Source organism: Nesoenas mayeri (assembly GCF_963082525.1).
Source record: "Nesoenas mayeri genome assembly, chromosome: 9".
NCBI classification, from domain to species: Eukaryota; Metazoa; Chordata; class Aves; order Columbiformes; family Columbidae; genus Nesoenas; species Nesoenas mayeri.
The window spans coordinates 18,419,845-18,444,366 of record NC_137557.1 but is presented as its reverse complement, the minus strand read 5'-3'; the positions used below and the strand labels follow the sequence as shown (position 1 = coordinate 18,444,366).

Genomic DNA, 24,522 nt, shown 5'->3' with positions numbered 1-24,522 from the left:
TCAGAATCACAAAGAACTGTCCACCTGCCTCAGTAAAGCCTTAAAACAACTCAACAAGGAGACCCCACACAGTATCATGGTGAAAAACAAACAGGTATGGGAGCACTACCATGGAAAACGCTCTACATCCCAGCAGTAGCTACACTTTTGTGTACACAGTCTGCACTTCATGTATTTTATTTTTTTAAACATACTGGGCAAACTGTTTTATGGTTTCTCAAGGCAAATGGTAAGACTACTTGACAGTGATCGTAAGCACAAGAATCTCTAGGTCTTTACCACAGGCTATATTACTCTTATTCAGAAAAATACTAAGCAGGCTTGAATTACCCTTCTCTGCCTTTTCGAGAAAAGCAGCTTTTGGTATACATCACAAAGTATAAAGATTCGGCTGCATTTCTGTTTTTATGGGCTCCAAACAGTTTTTGCATTCCACAGTCCTCCAGTCTCACGATTGTCAACAACAAAGGAATTTGAGAAATGTTACCTGCTCTAGGTGTTTGAGGCCCTCTTCATCATCTGGGTCGGTGGGAATGCTGCCCATGCCTGGAGCAGCTGTGACAGGTGTCTGAACTGGCCGCAGAGAAGGATTTGAATTGGAAACAGGAGGAGAAAGATGAGCAGGAGAAGCTGTGTCTGCAGAAATCTGTGGCAAAGGTTGAGCAACAGAAGCCAAATCTAAAGAAAAGTGTTCAAATTAGTTTGTTATCTTTAACATAAATGAAAATGACTTTTAATAACTTACTGTAGAAAACATTTAGCAGCTCAAAGTCAGCACCAACAAACCTTCCTGTATGTATGGCTGCACATTGGTACTGTTTACAGCACAGGCACCAACCTAACTTCAAGGAACAGTTCAGTTCTAAGAGTGCAGAACTCAGCACATTTCAGCCTGGCCCATTCCCTGGCCATGTACAATTGTCCAGACTGATCTGCTCTGCGACGCTGAGGTGCATCCACAACAAGCTCAGGCTTCTCTAGACTGCGCTGCAATGTCAAGTACCAGTGCACTGCAAGGATTTGAGATAGCCTATCAAATAAATCCGGCATTTTTAGGTCAGTCGGTGAATTCCAGCTTTTTGTCACCATAATCCAGTTTTTGCCTCTTAAAAGAAACCAAGACTAATCACAACAAGTAATGGAAACTCACTAAGTTTACCTATCAAGTTTATTACCTTCTCTGTTGGACATTTTGGCTGGTGGTGTATTCTCCGTTTGATTCTCTTTATCTTCTGTTTTCTCTGTTCTTTCTGGCACAGACTCTTCCTTCCGTTCAAAAAGGCTCGTCTGCAATGGGTCTGGAGGCTGGGATTTTGGTGGGGTATCTGACCTGGTAGCCGGTGAAGATGTCTGGACTGCTTCTTCCACTGCTTCTGTAACATTGCATGGTTCTATGTAATTGAATTAATGGAAATTCTACACTGCAGCATAGAACAGATGCATGAGAAGTCTCCCTTACCTGCCGCTACTCTATCTGTTTTCTCCCCCTCTTTCTTGGTGGTCTTCTCATGATCTTTGGCTTCTTCATTGTGGCTCCCTTCAGAGTCAGATCTTTCTTCCCCTTCCTCCACAGGTCTGAAGTCCATCTCCTGTTCCTCAGGGATCGGCTCCTTCTGCACCTTCTACAAAGTCAACATAATCACCCATAATCCACCTGACATAAGAGAACATTTGCTGAAAGTGAACAAAGTGCCCAAGACAGCTTTTCACCTTTAAAGAGAGGAACGCTCCAGAGGAGTCAAACGTTCCCATTTCTTCTTCTGCATCTTCTAAGCACCACTCAGGGAGACTGTCCCTGTCGTCTTCCATGCTGCCACTCCCACACCGTACTCGTCGATAACCCCGTTCATCATCTCGTTCCCGGAAATCAAATTCAAACCTCCGCCGTCGCTCCATGTGTTCTCGCCAGCCTGCAAAACAAGGCCATGTGAGGTGGGGGAAAATAACTTCACAAGCCAGTGCCGGGGGTAGCAGCTGACGGGGGGGGCGAAAGGGTGGGTGAGGAGGTGTCAAAAAGTGACAGAAATTCAGAAAGCCCCTACACGATACAATCCACCTACAAACAGACATCTTAAACAACAATGGGAAGAAAAGGAGTGTCTTACCACTAATGAGGACACTTTCAAGTATTATCCACTGTGTATCCCCACATTATAGATTGCATTATGAGCATTAAAAAAAAAAACACGTGAGGTTAAGAAAGCTGGGCTATATATTCTAAAACATGCTGGAGCACCAAACTAAGACAAGCAACACTAGGTGCTGATGGAATTTACCAGCCAGCATCACCTTATATGTGTAAGATTTTATATTTTGTTTTAGGCTACCTGCAAAAGTCTCATCCGGAACAACCCATCCACGCTTTTTAATTCCTGCCCTCAGAGACATGTCTGTGCACATAGGTGAAAATGGACTGATGACTGCTCAAACACCTTTGAAAGGACTGTTAAAGTCTTTTGAACAGTTATTTCTTAGCTCTGCCATACTGAAACTCAGAATGATAATAAGGAAAGGGTGGAAAACCTTTCAAATTCAAGTATAAATTTTATTTCACTTTTCTTTCTAATATATTCAGAAGAGACTTAAATTTAGCCAAGCTTAAAATCCTCTGTCTGCAATATTGCTATTTAAACCAGGAAGAACTTGCTGCTAAGGAAAACAAATTGGGAGTGAAAGGATTTTAAACAGCTTTCCATCCAATAGAAGCTATCTTTACCAGAAATGTGCAAAGCATGAATGGAAGCACCTTAGTTTTTAGTGCTTTTAAGTGGTGGCTGTATTCTTTTCTGGAGAAAAAATTATTTTTGGTCTCAGAAACCATGCAATCAGTGTAGTCTCGCTGTTTAGCAAATGGCTACCAAAAATCACAGTAACGAAGCGAAATGTCATCTTCTGTTCCATTTGCCTTATATGCATGAGGAATGTTTCCATATCAACCCTAAAACCTTAAGTATTAACATGTAAAAATCCACCTTGGTCTCTCAAATACAGGAAATGTAAAACAAACTCCTTTTAGAAACACAAGGAGCTTTAAGATTATATTTTATCAAGGAAACACAAAAGGTTAAACTTGAACAAGGCCCTCACTATATCATGTGTACTTATATGCAAATAATTCCACTGTATAACTTAGTCTATGCTTCTAGTTATGTCCTGGAAACAAACAAAATTTTTGGTATGCAAAATTGTCAAATCCATGTTCTGAGGCAACCTTTTAAATGTCATTAAGAAATAAGGTACAGGAAGCTTGCACTTATCTTTTCTGTCTGCTTTAAAGTTGTTCTTAACATCTTAGGCCTGTTACATCAACCTCTTGTTCATTAATAACTTCTCAAAAAATACAGAAGCAAAGAAAAGGACTCACTGAAGATGTGCTAATGGAGTAAATACTCCAGAGAGCTTAAATAATAACCATTGTGCACATCCTCTTCAGAAGAGGATGCTGGCATCATGTCCCATGCACCTCTGCCCACAGCGCCCTGGCCTCCAACTTACTGCAAGCTCAGGAAGTACAGGTTCCCAAGGGTGTCATGCATATAAACATGTCATTAAAATGCTGTTCAATTTTAAAAGAACAAAAAAATCTCTGGGAGCAACCAACAAGCAGGACAACACATTCTACCTGAAAGGTCTGACACCAAAATTCCACTGACACAGCATGAGAAGCTGTTTTAAGTTCACTTCCCCCTTCTCCATCATCAACACAGCAAACCCAGGATTTCCTTTGGCATTTGGGAGCTTTTTCTGAGGTTTAAGAGTGAGACGTTGCTGACAACTAGCCTCCATTTCTGATTAAAACCACGGGCAGACATCTCCTCAGTACAGTCAGCAATGTCCATGTCAGGCTTCCCAATAGGTGAAAAAACAGAGCTTACAGCCTGAACCTGGCAATGCCAGATCCTACAAACGGATTGATATTTCAGCCTGTTTGCTGTCCTGAGGCTCACAAATAGCTGAGCATCTCTTCTTAAGCTCTCTTTGGGACAGAAGAAGAAAATCTGGTATCAACAATTTTCTGTGCCATCATAAATGTGCCAACTTGAGACCACGCATTGAGAAGAGCCTTAATTATTTTTACATTGTTCACATCACCACTCCAGAAGCACAGGCTCTTCACAGTGGGACACAAAACCACGGTTTTTGAAGCTGAATTCTAAGCATTTTGTTATTTCTAGGTATCTTCAAAGTTACAATTCAGAACTTAGAGATTCTGTTTACCATGTGGTCTGCTTGCCAAAGATTTAATCACACAACCTCCTTTCATAGCCCACATATTTTCAGAGCTGGGTAGACAGGCAAGAAGAAGAGATAAGTGGAACAGACACTTGCTCTTATCTCTTAGTAGCAAGAAAAGTTTGTAACAGTCTATTTAGAATCTAGTGAGCAACTCAGGTGTGAAGTACCGGGTTGCCAATCTTTAAAGCAAGCCAAGGTAAAGACAAATCTTAAATTCTCACTTAAAGTTTTTTAACCAACAGTTTGGACACAAACATCACTTTAAATTCAGTCCCGTACTATCATTAGGCACCAGTTTTATGATCAAGATTACCAGTTAAAAGAAATAATTCTAAGCTATATTTACCCCTTGCAACTTATGATGACATTATAGGGGAAAGGACAGACTACTGGCTGCTTCAGGAAATCCTAAGTACACTTCAGTCTCAATTATCAATAACTATTTATCTCTTAAGAGTTATGTTCTCCAATTCAGAAAAAAAAAAAGTAGTTTCAAATGTATCCTAAAACTATACTAAGTATTAGACTAAACAATACTAAATAATAAAAAAAAGATACACAGGAGTAGTACGCTTTACTTTTATAGCATATTTGTATATGAACCTAATTTTTATTTTTCTCAATTTTAGAGCAAGATCCTCCAATGTACTTTAGCTGGTTTAAGATGTTCAAGAAGCACAATGGCAAAAAAATAAGTCGATTTGATTCACAGCAGTTGATTATGAAAATATAGTAAACCACGATGCATTTGAAAAGCTTAAAAAAAAAAAGCAGGAACCAAAAAAATATTTATATTTATATGACATTATAGACCAATGTCTCTCTAAAATGCTCTGCAGGAAAAAAGATCTTAATAGAGCTGGTTAAGCAAAGACAAAACAAATTACCATATCAAAGAAATGTTAGGCAAGAAGAGATAATTCCTATATCTTAAGGATGAGTTGGTAATGAAACAAAACCACCTATACATCATTCACCTGTTCTGAGACCAAACAAGGTTTGCATACATATTTGTTACAACTGACTCGCTCTGCAGATTTGAAGCACAATCATTGTATGAATGGAAGAACTGGAACAACAGAAAGAAAGGGCTTTTTAGGTAAGCAGTCATGAAAAAGATGGCTTAAAAGAGAGAACTTTGAAGCAGCCAGTGAACGTAAAGCTACAGTCACATTCTTCTTACAGTTAACTGAGTCTAAAGATCCTATTTCACACCTACAATAGCAGTGGTACCACATTTACCCAGAACAATTAGCAAAACAACTTTTCCATTGTATAAGCCAAAGAAAGATGTCTTCTCAGACTTCTGGTCGTAGTGCACAGACAAAAGCAGAAGTAGTAAAAAACCCCAGAAATTCTGAGTGGAGAAAGAAGCCTGGTGATGCAAACCAGCTTTTGCACTACAAAAACAGACAAGTTCCTGAATCCTTCTGAATTTAGAAGGAAAAAGGTACTAGGCTTGTTGTCTTTAAGAAGTCTGATCAAGTTGCTTCTTCACTTTACCACCAATCCTCAGAAGATCCCTCACTTCATACGTGGCACGGCCATGTGAGAGAACAGCTTTAGCACAGCATGGACACAGGGCAGATCCCTTCAACTATCAGACCACAGAACCTGAGAAACTACACTTAGGTGCACTAGACTGGTTCAGCATAAGTAGTGCATCCTCTTGATCCTTTGTGCGTATTAAAAAGCACAAAATGAGCAGATTTAGGTCAGCCATCCTGCAGTCAACACAGCTGAAGGAACAACAGGAATTCAAAGCTGGAAAAACAATGGCCTGTGGCAATCAAAGTATTCTTTGCTTAACAACAGAAGATAATCAACTCAAGCCTGAAAACTGCTCCGTTCTTCCAAACTGTTCTCACTCAAAAAGAAAAAAAAAAAAAAATACAATGAGCAGCATACAATCTAGCAGGGACTATACAGAGCCAAGCTAAAGGAAGGTCCAGCTAAGCAAATGATGACAGTACTCCAAAGACATTTCTCTATTTTTAGCAGGACACATGATTAGTACTATTACCTAACAGCAGAATAAGTACAAAGCAGCAGTTTAAGCCATGCCAATTTGAGTTAAACTCAGTGTTTAAAGCAAGTGTGTCATTCAAACTGTTCTGATGGCCCTGTGGCTACTACTAACAGGAGGATTCAAATACAGCTCTGACCAAAGCTGAGAGACTCATACAATTCAGCTATGAACTCAGTCTATCTCAAAATTAGCAACTTTGCTGCCAATTCACAGAATTCTTAAGAACAGGCTTTTTATTATACCTGCTAAAACTAATTCGAAGTTAATTGTCTAGTAAGCAGCAATATTTCCTGTGATGGAAGTACAATCAACTTTCAAAACCTTCCTCAGAACATCTTCCAAAGAAGTTCAAGACAGGAATGAACTTCTGAACTCTGAGGTCTATGCTTCCTTTTAAGCTAAAGCATGCAGGCTTGTACTTGCAAAACATGCTGCTCCTGGGTATCATGCTGCATCTGACCATCATGAGATACAACCATATCTGGCCTGATGTCATCTGAACTATATAATAAAGCAGCAGTGTCTAATGAACAACTGGGGAAAAGAAAATTACATTCTTCAAAATTTGCCCCTTAGCCTGTTCTAAATAGAAAACATCTGATAATAACTTTAGCCATGGGTTCGCTGCTAAATTGTAGTACAAGCTAACTGTTGTTCGAGGGCAGAGAAATACATAGCTGTGGAGAAGGTTAGGAACAGAGGAAATGGTTGCTCACCACCAGTATGTTACTTAAAGAATTTTGGTACATTGAAAAGGGTGATAGACTTATTGTAAGAGCAAGTGTGACTTTTCTTAATTGAATAAAAGAAGTTGTCCACCTTAGCCACAGAATTTCATCTGCTTACTTGGCTTCCCTATGAAGATCTAACAGGAGAAGAGTTACAATCCCCTCTTGGTTCCCCAGAAGCCTTCTGCAGCCAAAAGATACCCCAAACCAAGATCCCACAACAGGTATGACTAGCATGCTAGTAGGCTAGCAGGACCTCTCCCAAGTAGAAGAAATAAATATATCTATATGTTTCAGCCATATTACTCAAATGCCAAGCTCTGCCTTGTATTTCTCCTGCAACTCTAGCAATGCAATGTAGGAATGCAAGTGAACCAGGTTGACTTTGTCAGGGAAGGGGCGAGTGACACCAAAGAGATGTCTGAAATCCAGTGAGGTAAGACATCCTGTAACTAACTATAAGATGCATACAGCAACGTATTTTGAGATCTTCCAAGGATGCCTCTTGACATTGCAAACACATTTGGAAAAACAGAAAGATGCCAGCAACCTGAAAGGTTTAGTGACAGCATCACTCAACAGCTTTAGATATGCTACCTAATGTGGGTAATGTCTCTCCCCTCAGCATTACAGCCACAGAGAAACACTACTATTAAAAAAACGCTCCAGGTTTTAGCAGGCACATACACACCTGGAACATACCACAGACAAGCACACACCTGAAAAACATTGTTCCCTTACATATGGTGGGATACTGGAGACATTAAAAACAAAAGGCACATGATTTTGTGCTCATCATTTTGGTAGCAAGAGCCCCATGTATGCCAAACAGTATTTAATGACCAAAACTGCAGGAACCTTACCTATTTCACCTCCCTTTCCTCTCTTTTCCCCATGCTCTGATTCACTCACTGCCCTTCCCCTATAACCACAGCTGCATTTTCCTCTGGATCTCTTCTCACCTGGACTGTGAGGCCGCCACCGCTCACCGTCCCTCCGTGACCCAGCCAGTCGCCAGCCTCCATCGTCATCTTCCCCATTTTGTTCCTCCCTAAAGATGCGCCAGTTCTCGCTCTCAGAGCGTATAAACTCGTGTTTCCTCCCCGTCGGTGCTGTCCCACCTTCCTCAAAGTTTGGTCTCACTGCAAGGAAAACACAGGCCAGTGAACATGCATCCCATCTGCAGGAACCTGGAAACATCAGGGCTGTAATCTTGCTCCCTTAGAGGCAAAAAATGCCCTAGAAGTAAGTGATGATAGGAATCTAGGAGAAAACTGGAAGTCCATGGAAAGAAACACACAGACACATTAGGAAATCCCTCCACGTCCCTACGTATCTTGGAGGAAAAAAAGCAAAGCATACAAGAAATTATGACACAGATAGGAATGACAGAGGAAGAAAAGATGACAGTTTACAAGATGTGGGGAAGCAAAAAAGCAAAGAAGCCGAAGTGTGCAGAAAGAAAGAATAAACTTGCTGTATCATGAAAAGCCTCATGCTAAAGGAAAATGGGAATACAGTAAACTCTAAACATTACACATTTTATATAAACCAAACATATTTGCTACTTCTGTAATAAAAAGTTCATTAGATTTATATATTTAATCCAATACGATGTACAGCATTCCTGCAATGTTTTAGAAAGGACTGAAAATTTAAAATAGTATTAAGGATTAAACAAAGATGACATAGTAGTGTTAACATTATTCCGTTAATCCATCTGCTGGTCAGACAAGGTCAGCATATTAAGAATTAGAAGCAACTATGCTTGAGCTCAAGGACAAGACTACCAGAAGTTTAGGAGACAGAATAGCCTCTTAGTTCCTAATTTACAATATTATATTGAAAATAAAACATGTAAAACCCTCAAGTACTTAACAGAGCGCAACACAAAAGGATGAGGTAAATATTTTTATAAAAAAAGAATCAACATATACATCAGTAACTCAGGTTAGAAATACATGCTGCTTTCAGTGTTGACTCATCCTGACAAGGATACACCATCACCAAAACAAATGTTAGTACCAGTTTCAGGACCCCTGGACTGTGCATTTCTTTACATATGTTTAGCTCTGTAGCACCAGAATTCTCACAGGAACCACAGTAATGACAGTTCTGCACTGATACTATTAACCAATTTTAACATGAAATTGTGAGGTTATTAAGAAAAGTACTCAAGTACTAGAGAAAGGTATATTTAATTTTCCTTCTGAGTCTTAAAATCCAAAACCATAAGATACTTGGTGAAGATTGTACACTATGCCTGCTTGCTTGGACAAGAAAAAACAAAGCATGATCAGGCACTAAGATTCCTGGGGTGGAAAGAGACATTCTAAGAATTTAGTTTAGGAAGGATGGGAGATTGCATTCACTTTTCTTCACATCATGCAGCTTTTCCAGTCAACGAAAAAAAAACAGAGGAGACAGAGTACCTGAAATTCTATGGCATATCAAATCTCTGTTTACATTTCAGAAATTCTTCCTACATAGACATTACACTCTGGAGATAGGAAAAACAGAGTCTTTGGACTTCACACCTATCTTGGAGGAAAACCAACCTCCTTTCTGCACCATCTCTAAACAAACACTGGAGGAAAAAAAACCACCAAACAAATCACAACACAACTTCTTTCTCCAGCTCAAAATTCCCACGACACATTGGTTCAGGGAAGGACTATTATAAGAAGGTACAGGTGGAATTCAATCCCAAGTACAAAATCCAAGATGTTTCCAGTATCCTATGCTCCAGGTTCACATGAAATCCTTTTACACTGTCACAGTAAAAAGTTTGTCCAATAACTTTCAGTATGGCTGAGTCCTTGACCTATTCAAGTAGACAGGAGGGACAGGAAATACCCCAAATTTCAGATGCAAGAGTTCTTCCACCATGATGACTACCTGAGGACCTCAGAAAGGTCACTAGAATGCCTTCCTCTTATGTTGTTTCTATATAAAGAAAGAGCTAAAGCACACTGGCTAATTCAGAGTACATCATCAGTATCAACAGGTGATCTGGGCAATGAGGCCTCATATAATCCAGATATACATTTACTCCATTAAAGAGGACATCTGGCTAAAGATCACTTCAGTACTTGCTGGATTTTGAGAACACAAATTTTAAAACAATGTATTTTGGGAAGTCTCTGGTGATACTGGCTCCAAATAAAACAGAACTGCTGGAGACACTCAACTCCCTTCATTTGGCAGGTGCAATGTTGGCAAATGTACTTATCTGGAATGGATAAATCTCTGCAGACGAAGGTCAACCACATTCTATTTTCATACGCTTCAGAGAAAATAAATGAAGACAACAAGCTAGAAAGAAAAACTGAGCCTGGGAAATATAGAGGGCTTTTTACATTTTAAATATCTGAAAAATGTCACACAGAAGGATGTAAGGAAGTGCTGGGAAGCCTCCCAGCATCACTCCTTGAATGGGCTTTGTATAGGAGAAAACTAGGAAACAGAGCTACAGAGCCAAGCCAGCTGAAAGTAAAATACAGAGAGACAGTGGCCCAGGAGAGCTGCAGTCCAAAAGACCAGATGAGCCTAAGACACAAGTGTAAGGAATATGCCTCATTCTTTCTGGATTTACTTTAAATTTGGTTTTCTTACTCCTTACGACAGCGGGCTTCCCTGCCAAGAACTGAACTACCCAAGTCAGGTTTTGTATTCTGAACTTGCAGAAAATGGCATCCCCATTTACTGCTGTGGGGTTTGAAACACATCTCTGCAGAGGTGACAAAACATCAAACGCTGTTTGCCAAGATCAGACACAAGTGGGATAACGCTCCTCCTCTGAGTTTAAATGCTACAGCATTAGAAATCTAAGAAACAAATCAATTATAAGATATCAATATTATATTCATCTGAGGATGGCATCACCTGTGATTCTGAAACCTTTGTAAAAACAGCAGCACTCCTGTGTGTTATATCAGATGACTGTTCTGATGCTGCACTCCACTGGAATTAAGAAAGAAAATGCAGCGTATCATGACATACTTTCCTGGTACTAGGACACCATAGCAAGTAATATGCAAAGACAGCAAGGTAAGTGTCAAAACAAATCTGGCACTGAATTATCTTGAACGTTAGAGACACCAGCCAAGAAACTAGTTGTTTACAAATACAAGCCAGTCACAGGTTAAGGATCAGGAAAAAAAAAAAAACAAAAAACAAAAACTAGATACCCAAGTGACACTAAGACTGTGACAAAACTGTTTGCAGGAATACTCCTCCAGTTTACATATAAGTTATTAACTTCCAAAGTCCTAGCATATTGTCTTTGCAAACTGTTCCTAGACTTGAGAACACTCATTTGAGCCGCAATGATTTAGGTCAGAGAGTCAGTATTTGGCAGTGTTTTAAGCATGAAAAAAAAAAAAACTAAAATGCAATCTATGGTTCTGCCTTGGACTAATTGACTGGACTTCCTGAAGAGAAGGAGCAGTAAAAGGGCACCTCTGTTAAAGCCTGTCACAAAGCCAGCAATGGTGTTTACAGAAAACTTCAGATAGAGCGTAGTGGTATCTAGCCAAAAAAGCCCACAGCTGTGCAACACTGAGCTGAAGGGAGACTAACCCCAAAAAACAAGACAGGGATTCTGGGACACAGCCTGGTGGCAACACATTTACGAAGAGGACTTACTAACAGAATGGCAAATAACTTCTGTCCTCCGTGCTGTCAGTCCATGTTTCCTATGACAGGCTCACTGTTTGGAGAGAATAACCAGGGAAGGGATGACTGACAGTAATACTGTTTCTTTTAAAGAGAGGAAAAAACTAGGAGAGCCCATTAAGTGCTCTGACTTGCTCTCTTTCTGCTGCATGCTCCACACTTCCTCAAGAAGATAATAAAACCAAAAACCTTAGCAGCTACTGTTTCCAAAGGAACTGAAAAAACTTTGCCTACATTTGTAATTTCGTAGCTCATTTTATGGAAGAATAAAACAAACAGCCTTAAGACAGCGTGTCAAAAGGACTACCTTCTCACAGGACAGTATTTAACAACCAGGGACACTACAGGAACACATACAGAGTGAAGTGACTCACTTGTAACCAAAGTCAGTGATGGAGACCAGAAGTTCTGATGCCCATTTCTAGCTTCACATTCCCTCTCCATAACACCTCAAGCTCAACAATAGGTCTCAAAGACATACTATTCAATTATCACTCCGTATTTTCTCTAAAGTGATGATTATCCACTGTCCTAAGTATGGGTGACCCAATAAATTCAAAGGAATTAACAGGAGAGTTCAATTCCATAACACACACCTGGAAATGACGTACTGTAGCTATTTCATTTGCTGCACAAGCATGTTAGATTTTCAGTGCATTCAGTTAAATCAGATTAGAAAACCTGTGGCCAGACACCATTTTTTTTCTACAGTACAAAATACAGTTTGTGAATAAAAGAGTCTGTAGTGGAAGTTCAACTTTCCTGGAGTATCGAGGGAAGGGTCAAGAGCACATCACATTGTCCTACAGGTTTTCCACGGTGGCAGGAGCCCCCTTGCACAATATTATTTGCCCTGGTTCTGAAGGTCACGCTACGCGTATCACAATTTTCAGTGTTGTGCCTGAACATGTATTAAAATGTTCCATCCTAATGAAGGAAAGAATTAATATTTGCAATTTAGGGCTGGGGGAAGGTTAAATAGGAGGGGGAAAAAAAAAGAGGGGGGATTTTGTTTCCTAAGCAGGAAAGTCTACATTAATAATTTTCCCAGCAGGCCCTCAGTAGTTTTACTGCAAACAATGACAGCCTTTGTTTCTCAGATCCTCTTACATCTGACGCTCAATCAAAGCCCCCACATCAGCAGCTCAACAAGGGGGGGAAAAAAAAAAGTGTGAAATACTACTGCATTACAAATCTGTCCTCAGACTTGGGTTTACCAGCACAGCATGCTGACCACTCTCCATGGCTGCTCAGCTAAAACATCTTCCCCAAAGAACGCTAAATAACGCTTCTCATTTGGTGAGAGAAAATACAGCTTCAGTGAAAACGGTACCTTTTACTGCATGGAATCGGCAACCCAGCTAATCTGCATTGTCTCATTCCTGGGCTTTAGCAAAATCCTGTGACTAATTCCATGTTTTCACAAAGGAGCAATGTGGAGATGGAAGAGAAGTGGCCAGATCTATGTCTTCTGATCGGCATTAAGCTACAGTTCAGCAACACCCTCCAGAGACTGTCCCATTAGCTGCAGCCCACCTTTCTGTTAACACCAGCTCAGGACCTGACGCAAAGAGCAAGAAGCAGCACTAGACAAGCAGCAGCGTGACTCGAGAGATTCTCTTTTCACCTAAACAAACAGTAGTCAACACAAGTTAAAGTATCATAGATTAGTGTGTGTTTTTCAGCAGCAACATGGGAACTTTTTCCATTCAGCTTTTCCAGGGGAATTTTGGCCTTTTCAACTTTCACTTGAAACCTTAAGATTATACAAAACTTAAGAAATGATCTTGATTAAGGAGGTGAGGGGGGAGGCACCCCTTCTCCAAGTAAGTGTTGGAGGATTTCTCCTTGGCTGCTGAGCATTTGTGTTGGGTAAAGAAATGCTCCTAACAAACCAGCATTCTTTTCCACATGATCAGAGCTAACCAGCCCCCCTGCAGGCAAAATGACCAATCAAATCAGCTTCAGATGAAAACCAGCCCCCCCAGCACTATAAAAAACAGGAATAAGACATACAAACCCATTTTAAAAAAAGTTTTTTTGGAAAAAAAGAAGATCTCTACCAACCACTTGTGGGAAGTTTCTTGCCAGTGTTGGGACCAATACACAAGACCAGCCCAGTCGTTCTCTTGGAGCCCTGATATTCCCCTTCTCCTGCATAAAAACCCTTCAAAGACCGGTAAGTACACAAAACAACCTTATTTTTTTCATATTGCACAGTTAGAAAATGTTCTGTCATTGTTCAATCAAATGAATCAAAGTTGCTTTCAGGGCACAGAGTTTTTTATTTCCAAAGCTTGCTAAGTTAAGCATCACCCTAAACAAAACGGTTTCTGATTTTCCCCTCTCAAAAATATGAAAAAGCTCTCTCAGATGACCGTAGTTCTAACAGGATACAGAGTAAAACCAAAGTCATCACGTAATATTTTTTCATATATGTTTCAAGATAAGCAGTGCTGGAAAGACTCTGCAACTCTCCACAAACAGGGAGCATTTGCAAGCCTCCAGCTAAGGTAGCTGGGTGTTACCTGGCAAAGTGTTATCAGTCATCTGCACCCTCTTACCGCATTCATTGTAACTCAGCATTTTGCTTCAGTTCCATCACAAATTAAAGAAATCAGCTTCATGTCTTCAAGTCATGCAGCAAACTTTTCTTACTACAGCCTTATATCAAATATCCTCCCTCTTAGCTCTAAATTTACTCCTCCATTAACAAAATCTACTTTTGCATTCAAGTTTCTCTGTAAGGATTTAATATATACTAGCATATTTGAAGCCTTAAACATCATTCAAGCAAAGTCTTGATAGTTTTACTGCTTCTCTTAAGGTGGCCAAACTACTTGGTCTACTCAGATGCTAATTCACAATCAACAATTAGGGATCATACAGATCACAGTATTGTCAGCATGCTGTACTACATGAAAATACATTATATACAAACTAGAGCATTACAGATAGCCCCCAAAATCCAACAGCCTTGCTTTCTGTACCATAAAATAAATATATATATATATATATACACTCTCCCACTATACTTTTTTTTTTAAAATGTATTCTGTAGTAAACTGTCACAGAAAGTCAAAAGTACAAGCTCTTGCATCCTATACTTTGTGGCACTATTTTTGAGAAGTATGACTTGGGCTCAATAAATTAAAGTTCCCATTTATACAAGACTGACTTCTAGATGTAACAAAAGTCCTGAAAACTGTTATCTTCATTCTGCAGGCTGCTTGCAAAAACAGTTTTGTCATAAACTACACTCGTTCATCTCAATGAGGCACTGGGTACAAAACCTAAAGGACAAACATGTTTAAAATTTTAACCATCATACTAACAGCTATAGCAGAAGCTTTCAACCAAAGCAGTTTTTCTAACCAAAATAATGCCTACATTTCTAAGATTGCCTCCTAATGTAAGATACATAATCCACTCATGTCATCAATAATGAAAAATAACTTCATTTCCTAATGTCAGAGCATCTCAAGGATTGCCATTCAATCTAAAAGTAACAATACTGAGGTGCTAATAGCGTGAAAGTACCTTTAAAGAAAATGAAACTTAGTTAGTTCTTGTTGCAAAATACAGAGGCAGCTACACATCTGAATTACAACAACTTAGCATACAGAGATGATGTTTAAGTCTGAAACTAGTACAAGACTGTGTGGGCCAGGTTCAGTACAGAGGGAATGTCCACACTCCCAGAAGGACATGCCAGCACCACCTGTGTTTAACAAATCTTCAAATTATGCCACAGTTCAAGCAGTTTTTGCAGCTTTTCCCAAACAGCAGGTCCTTTTGCCTACTCTGCTGTTATAATGAAGCAGTGCTCTACAAACTGCCTCAAATCCCTTCCAAGGTCAATTAGGACAGATTTTGTTAAGAGCAGAAGCTGGGTAGGTAGGGCAGCACTGTAGACATCTCCCCTGAACACCGTTCCATGAAAAGGCACTCAGGCTCCTCAAAGGGTTGCAGGTGCATTAGTGCAGTGAGCTGAAAACAGGCTCAAAACGTCATTTTAAAACACTTTCCACTGAGAAGGGGAAGCAAAAAGAAAATTAAGACACTGCTGCAAATAAGTCCCCCTGCAATCCTTCCAGAGTCTTAACAGCTGCGCTTCTGCTGGCAAGAGAAAGGCTTAAGCAAAGGATGCTTGAAAGAGGAAAGCAACATGGTGGCACAGAGCAGGAATGTGCTTCAAAGAGCTCTCGCAACACAAGGAACATCTCAATCAAGAAGGCAAAGCGTGGGAGATCAGAGTGCTGGATCGTGAATTTCAGCAATGTAAGATATCCTAGAGCTGCAAGGCTCAGTTTTATTACATATAAATTGTTAACAAGCCAGGTCAGTTTAGAACCTGTCCAACCACTAGGGAAAGGGCAACTGTAACTTGGATTTTAAAAAGTAGTACTCACCCTACCCTGACTTGCCTTAGAAGAGTGTGCAGAAGAAAGAAGCCAGAATGAAAGCGGATGGTGAAGACATTAAAAAAGCTAAGAACTGACATACACATGGTGACAGCCATTTAATTTTCAATAGGCTAAAACAGGAAGGATTAGACATACAAACTGCATGATAAAAGACTAGTCAAAAGGCCAAAAGAGATTTAGAAAAGTAACTTCTGACAGTTCCAGTCTTTCCAGTCAAAGGTTATCAGCTGGGAGATGGAGGGAGAAGGAACACCCCAAAGCTACAACAGTTTTACAAGTCAGGAACCAGGTACAGCAAAACCAGACAAACAACATAACATAAAGGTTAAGAGATGACATTAGACAAATCCAGATTAGAAACATTGTATGTAGTTAACAGCGGAGATGAGTATTCTCCAACAAAAAAAGCAGAAATTTTGTTTTCAAGTGAATGCCTTTCCTAAAATATACGCTGGTTCAAAGTGGGATTAATGTGGGGACATTAAGGATCATGCCAGGGAGGGGATCAGACCAGGTGGTTCAAACTGTACTTTGCAACTTCATTAATTTATGACTAACAAGGAAAGAAGGTATTCATACTTTTTACTACAGTGGGCAAGGAAAAGAACAGACAGAGGAAAATGATTTTTAAATCTGTGAGAATTTACACAGATAAAACCACCACCAAACCACAAAACTAGTGTGAGTTTTTTTGTTTTGTTCTTTGGTTTTGGTTTTCTTTGGTGGTGGTGGTTTGTTGGGTTTTTTGGTTTTGTTGTTGTTTTCCCCCCCCCAAGACTGCACAATGTGTACACACAGAGGCGTTTTGTTCTCTAAGTGTTCTCCTCTATTCAAACAATGGAGAGCTTCTTGTGAGTACTGCTTACTCTAAGATGATAAAACCAAGGCACTGTCTACAGCTCCATCATCCTTCCTATTCAATGATGGCCATTTTCCAGCTCCTTCAATGCATCCAGAAGGCATCTCAATTTTAGCACAAGGACTCTGCTCTATAGATAAGTCACTCATCATCTGGGTCCCAAAGCACTTAAAATCGCATTCAGGTTATTGTAAATTCCGTAACAACACAGCAAGACTGAAAACTGTCATCTAGAGAGCTATTCTGTAGATCAAAGATCAAACTCAGATGAAGGTGGGGGGTCACACTATACACTAAATAGACTGTGATCAGAACCCACCAAGAAAAGTAGCCTGGTACTACTGACCAGGAGAACCTCAGTAAACCTACTGTATTCTTTGGTACAGGGAGCAGTTTCAAAACATCCCTTCTAAGAGATGTGAACCGGAAAATAAAAACGAGGAGAAAACCACCAAATTCTGCTCAGGCCATCATCTACTCTACTTCCTTTGACTACAGCATGGACAGAAGAAATAGCTGGATAGCTTTGAGAACCTACAGATGAAAAGAAAAACAAAAATTTAGCTAAATATTCAGTGTGATGTCAGTTCTCATCCTTCAGTATGCATTAAGCTCAAGTAACAGCAAAAGAGAACGTTCTGTAATTACTAAAATTTGGTATCAAGTAAACAGTCATGGAAACTGCTGGTTTACAGGATCAATGATCACAAGAAAGATTTTTACCTTTCATAAATTCATTTTGAATCCTTAGATTAATGCGTTTCAAGATAACACTAAGAGAGTACTTTTTTTGGAAAAGATCCAACTGGAGCCTGTTTGTACACTTGCATTATACACACAAACAGTCATAACCCAGAGAAAGGTCAAAATTGATGGTGTATTTGTCAGTTTTGCTTCATACGTATAATTACGATTTGCAGAATTTACACATTTTTTAAATTCTCTGGCGTTCTACAAACAAGCTTCCTCATAACCTTCTTTAGGTAGGTTGTCTCTATGAAGTCTCTATTTTACATGAATCCATACTTAATTTTAATCTGCCCCAAGTCAACTTTAAACATCCAGTATTTACAAAATTTATGCATTTCAGTGGCCAGTGTATTTGCAAAAGATAATCAGCATCTCCAAGTTTGGCAAATTTTGAGGTTTATAAGTAACCAAAGGAGCCCAACATGTCAAATGCCTACAATATCCATTTTGTTTCCCACATTTGCAATTCAGCCTTCACCCCTTAATTCCCAGACACTTGCTGTCCTATTTTCTTATTTGGCCACTAATAAAAAATACACTGCTTAGGCAGACCAGACTTCAAATTATGTCTCAGTATATTTTCAGTACTGGTCTCCTGTCCTCTTTTCACCCAATCCTCATATAAACAGCCTCAGACTCTCAGAAGCATCTCTGCCCTGAATACTATAATTCTGCTTAAGTGGACATGGTGGCACAGATAGCAGTCGTTTTCTGAGCCAGGGAAGTCTGAAAAGGCTACTTGGTAAACTACAGCACTCCCCTAAAACACATAAACATGTCAGAGAAATAATACAATAAACATTATTTCTATAGTACTATTGTTAATAGGATTCATAATAGTATTGGTAAACTACTATACCCTGCCAAAAAGAAGTTACAAAAACAGATATCAGACAAAACTCAGTTTCTTTGCAGATACAGTAGGCCTAATCCCATCCCACTCACTCCTGAAGAATTAAAGCATGCAACTCAAAAGCAAATTTAGGAAGGTAAAGTATGAAAGTTATATTTAAACAACTAAGTGGGGAACATTTGAGAAGCAGTTAGATTTTTAAACTTAATCTTTTTCAGCAAAGTATTACCACAAACAGTGGTAAATTCCTCTCCAGGCTCCTGACTTAATCTTCTCTGGATTGCAATGTATAAATCCTCCTTTGTTGGCTGCAGTATTTCAAACCCTGCTGATATGTCAAAAACTGTGAACATTCGGCAAAATACAAATATGCTGCACCGTATCCATTTGTTCCTTTTTTCTTCTTTTCTAGAAGATGACAACAGATATGTTAGAGAGCAATAACACCAAATCCAGTGCTCCCCTCCTAACCCAAAGATACCTGAGGATGATCACTAAGGATGGACACAGCACATTCCAGATGGACGGTGCCCAAGGAAAAGGTCTGGCGTACCTCCGCGACGCATGGGGAATATTAATGGACATGCGCTGGAGATGGATGATGCTTGTCTTTTCTGCTTCTTTTGTCCTTCACTGGCTAGTCTTTGCAGTGCTTTGGTATTTGCTCGCTGAGATGAATGGGGACCTGGAGCTGGACCACGATGCTCCACCTGACAACCACACTATATGTGTTAAGTACATCACCAGTTTCACAGCTGCTTTCTCCTTCTCACTGGAGACACAACTCACAATTGGTTACGGCACGATGTTCCCAAGCGGGGACTGTCCCAGCGCTATTGCCTTGCTGGCAATACAGATGGTCCTGGGGCTCATGCTGGAAGCCTTCATCACAGGTAACCCTTCATATTTATATTTAAATAGAGCAGGTGTAAAAACTCAATTTGAGAAATGGAGGCAGAATAGTGGTCACATTGATATTTGAAAAAAACAATTAAGTCAGACACTAGAAGGGTGATGAGACTTCAGCAGTGTAGTAGTAAAAGTTAAACAGCTTTGATTAACAAAAGACATAAATTAGGTTATATCAAGATTTGGACTTCAGAGTTCCACTATTCATTGGACAATACTTGTGGCAGATCCCCACTTATCACTCGCAATCACTTCTTATATCATTATCTCTGAGATTTTTTTGATGGAATTACAATATTTAAAGCCAACTTGTTTTGATTTTCAGGTTAACTTTTGTCTAGCTGAAGTACTTTTGTGGATCTTTAACTCTGTGTTTAAGTACTCCTCAGTACCTGGTGAAACAAAATATTTTACAATATCACACCTATTTTGAGGTATTTTAAGTTACTGTAATTAATTCTCAGGTTTAAAGTATTTCAAAAGACTTTAAAAATAGACAGGTTTACTGTGTATTAAGAAAGAGCTTCTTCAGTGGTAGCACACAGAGATCAGGTGCTACTACCAACTACAGTAAACTGGGGCAAGCTAATGAATCGCCTTCCTACAGCTACAGTTCAGTCTTCAAGTATTAATAAGTGAACATAGCTTAGAAAAAGAAGCAATTTAGGAAAGCTACACTTTTTAAACAGAAATGGGTTAGTGTGATGCCAGTATAGCAGTTTTCAAACATGTACACGGAAGCAAGAAAGACCACGTCCACCCAAACCTGCTTCTGTTCCTTTGGGCTGTCTGACAGAGCTCGCAGGCTGCAGGGAACCAGCCCGGGCACGGTGCTCACATTCAGTTTGTTCTCTTCCGTAACGCAGGTGCTTTCGTGGCAAAGATCGCCCGACCGAAGAATCGGGCATTCTCCATCCGCTTCACTCGCTCTGCCGTGGTGACACACACCGAGGGGAAGCCATACCTCATGTTCCAGGTGGCCAACACACGCTCCAGCCCACTGACTAGTGTCCAGATTTCTGCTATACTTTACCAAGAACAAGAGAATGGGCAGCTGCACCAAACTAGCGTTGACTTCCACCTAGACAGCGTTACTTCAGATGAGTGTCCTTTTTTCACCTTTCCACTAACCTACTACCATTCCATCACTCCATCCAGCCCCCTGGCTGCTCTCCTCCAACGAGAAGATGCTCACCATTTTGAGCTGGTTGTCTTTCTGTCAGCTGTGCAGGAGGGCACAGGAGAAATGTGCCAAAGGAGAACATCCTACCTCCCCTCCGAGATTATGCCGTACCATCGCTTCGCCTCTGTGCTAGTGCGCAATGCCAAGGGTGAATATCAGATCAAGATGGAGAATTTTGACAAGACCATTCCTGAGCTCCCAGCTGCAGCCGACTCAAAGACTCCAAAAAAGACTGCCAAGGAGATCCGCATCAATGGACAGCACGTCGACAGTTTCCAGCTCTGCGAGACCGGCCTCGCAGAATAGAGAGAACAGATCTGGAACTTTGGCCTTTTTTGATCATTATTATATTAAATTTTCAGGTTCCATTTATGACCTTCCCTCCTTGCCCGCCCTGCCATCTTCTAGCAATCTTTCTCTTGTATTCACATCCTTTTTGATTACATGATGATACACAGAGTAAAGAAAACTGGTGTGCCCATGTAAGCTTAGGCTGGATCAACCACCCAAAATAAAGGCACAAGAATCACACGACTAATTCCTGGAAATTAAAAGAGCTACCTGCTGAATTCACCAGACTATGATTAAAGCTGCACTGACCCTGAAAGAAAAGACATTCAGAACTCCAAAAGCTGAGCAAAATCATAATTAACCAGCTTTGTGACAAAATGTACAATAATACAGAAGAAAAAGCTCAGTCAAAATCAATATGGTGTCATTCAGTAAATATATTAGTTCTGGGATAAGCAACTGTTCATTCAAGATCCTAATTTTTCTGTTCTATTAACTCTTTGGGGATATGGGGTTATATTTTTCATATGGCTGAATTCACTCTTTGAAAATACTGCCAATCTCCCATGGCAGTGAAAATCACTCCTGCTGTGCTTATTAAGCAAAACTGTAAATACTAACTGTACTTCTTCATTCTGCCAAATTGGAGGAGAACATCCCATCCCAAGACAAGTCTTTGAAGACACTATCAACAAATCTTGATGTATATAACAGATACTGCAGCGGAAATTTTTTCATATCTGGAAACACTGAATAAATTATTTAGCAGTGGAAAACAAACTGTTCTAGATTAATTAATATACTTTTTTTTTTTTACAGGACCGTACATTTTACATGTTCTCCCCTTTGCGTTGCTTGTCTCAAGTAGGTTTGACCCAGAAAGATGCGCTGTATACATGAGAAGTAGAACTGCATCTATCTGTATTTTATGCTTTAACATCAATATTCGCCTGTACACAGAGCATAAAAATATTTAGAGACACTTGAATCAATTTTGAAATAAAAAATTGAATCCAACTATACATGAGACTTTTGTATTTAAGTGGCTCATAAACTGACTGCAATTAAGACATTGTTCTGAAGCTCCTAAATAATTCAGGAAGCTAAAGAAGAAACAGAATGATGGATAATTATTTCCAAGCTCATAACAAAAGCAGTGTCTATTATGCGTTCAAACTCGAAGAGTCAAGCAAAATTATCTTTCAAAGGTAAAAGGCTTTTCCCAGAAACCAAGATGGCATAAATACCAACCTTCATTGACAACAGCATAGTACGCCACCAAACGTGCCTTCTTATAAAAGTAGTCTGAAGCTGCCTAATGAGATACTGGTTAACTGAATTCTTCTTAAGCCCCAAAGCACTTCAATTAAGTGTGTTCACGTCCCAAAAGTAGAAAAAACGCTACTATGTCTTAGGGTCTGAGGAAACGGGAAGCAGCCTCATAGAAGCATTTCACACAGGGAGGGGTAACAAGGCAGAAGGCCCAGGCTGTCATTGCAACTCAGCTCTAGTTCCAAAATCGTTTAAGTAATCCCTCTGTACATTCCAGACCTCAGATTTGGGTTTGTTATAGATACTCTCAAAATCACTCTTCTTTTAGATTTAATTTTCTTCATAAGCAGTGATGGATATTGCGAAAATTGCAGAGCAACACACTATCAAGTTACATTGCCTTCATCCCAACTTTTCTGAGCTGATGATTCATATACAGTCTAGATATCCTTTTTCACCCTCATATCAGTGACAATAATTTAAGTATTTCTTGCAAGCATTGTTTGCACAGCCTCTACCAATATAATACATTGAGAAGAATCCTACAAGTTAAGAACCAGTGCAAGAGCAGTAGAACAGATACTTGCGTCAAGTCTGAAATAAGCATTAAGGAAAAAGAACAGTATTCTGTGTGATGTATTGTTTTTCCATATATCACAGACTTCAGTCTCAAACAAACCAATTGTTCTAAAATTCAGATGTATAACCCCAATAGAACAGTACTAGAATCTCACCATTTAGAGCCAAAGGTATAAATGGCTATTTCTCAGTTAACATCTAACTAAACTGTGGGTTGCTTCGTTTGGTTTCTAAATGACTTGAGACTTTAAAGTTCTGGGATTTTTTTTCTATGCATAGAATTTTCTATGTATAGATGATGTTTAAAATGGGGCACGGCAGCAAGCATAAAGAAAAAATACGTTTAGTATATGCTAAATGCAATCTTCAAATACCACGTTTTGGAATGTCAGGCTGAAGAATACTACAGAAGGAAGTTGACAGACATGACTGTGTAGTTATTTCAGAACAGCTGCAGAACAAGGAGTAGAGAAAACTCCCTATTGCTTTTATGCTTCCAGAGAACTGGGGAACCACAGATGTTTCATCAAGTACCGGAAATATGTCATGGCCCAAATGGACTAGTAGCCTAGAAAAACTGCTGATAGGCTCTGATGCAATAAAATTGCACTCCACGCTTTGACTGACATTGCAAGAGCAAGCTGGCGATGAACCTCTTTGGATGCACTTCTTGCTACTGAGGTATGGAAGAAAAATAAGTCAGGCAGAATAAAGGAAAGTGTAAGTCAAAGAAATTCAACATCCTTTTTACAGTTACTGGAACACCCTTTTTATATTCAAGTCATCTTAACCTAACCAAAAAATAGACATTAAACAGAACCCAATCAGATTCTATAACTGACTTACTAAATATCTTATTTCATCTATATTACAATTATTTACTACCAGGGTATAACTGCTGGTAACTAATCAAATCCCTTCAGCTCCTAAACTGCTATTAGTCAAGAGACTGGACAGAAAATCAAGCAGTTCTAAAAGACAACCATGATCAACAAAACAACTTGCTCATTTTCTTTGCTTCAACCTTCCAGAACTGATTTGGGTTCTCAATGAAGTGTTACAACCATCACAATCTGCAACAGAAACTCTCAAATACTTCATACATCTTCAATTTACAACTGAAACCAGGAACAGATACTGTTTATGTTGAGAATCAGTCAAACGTGATCTTGCAAACTGTTGTGAGCACGGAAAAAGCAATCATCAATTTTTAAGAAGAGCATATTAATCATATTTGAGAAGAAATTTTGTTGAAGGTCTATACTTTTTTGGTCTCACGATTCTTAATTGAAGGGTCCTTGCATTATTATCCATTATAAATGCCTAGAAGAGTTCAACGTCTGAGTTCTTATTAATTCTGTAATGTGATCACCCACAACAAAGAATACTAAAAAAGCTGGGAATTCAGTAAATTATGTAATTTGAAGCTAATCCAAGGCCCACGAAAGAGCAATGTAAAACTGAAGCACCACAAAGTTCGAGACAAATTCCTAACCTAAGGAGTTTAACTAGGATAACAGAAACTAACATATGCAGCTGCTAAAGCATGTTAGTCTGAATGATAAACTGCACACCAATTCAATCCTTGACTTTTCTGCTTCCACCACTCTGTGGAGTATATTAGGGCTTGGTATTAACATACAACTTCTTCTAGCGCATGTGTATCCCTGTCTCATATTTAAAATATTTTATCACTGGAAAGTCTGTACATAAGACTAATTATTTGTTT

General features: G+C 39.5%; 1 protein-coding gene across 10 annotated transcripts in view; it reads right to left on the bottom strand.

Annotated features, from left to right (window-relative positions):
- The window catches only part of GIGYF2 (GRB10 interacting GYF protein 2), a 78,133-nt gene that overhangs the window by 21,507 nt on the left and 32,104 nt on the right, over positions 1-24,522 (bottom strand). For 5 of the 10 annotated variants that reach the window (XM_080349501.1, XM_080349499.1, XM_080349504.1 and 2 more), the window contains 5 exons: positions 7,956-8,135; positions 1,711-1,910; positions 1,460-1,622; positions 1,176-1,391; positions 488-678 (listed from right to left, as the gene is read on the bottom strand). In XM_080349501.1, coding sequence (XP_080205627.1) covers positions 488-678; positions 1,176-1,391; positions 1,460-1,622; positions 1,711-1,910; positions 7,956-8,135 — 950 coding nt within the window. Of the gene's footprint in view, positions 1-487; positions 679-1,175; positions 1,392-1,459; positions 1,623-1,710; positions 1,911-7,955; positions 8,136-18,788; positions 18,968-19,040; positions 19,270-19,348; positions 19,615-24,522 lie in introns of those variants that run through there. The other 5 variants (XM_080349502.1, XM_080349505.1, XM_080349507.1 and 2 more) reach the window with 4 other exon arrangements.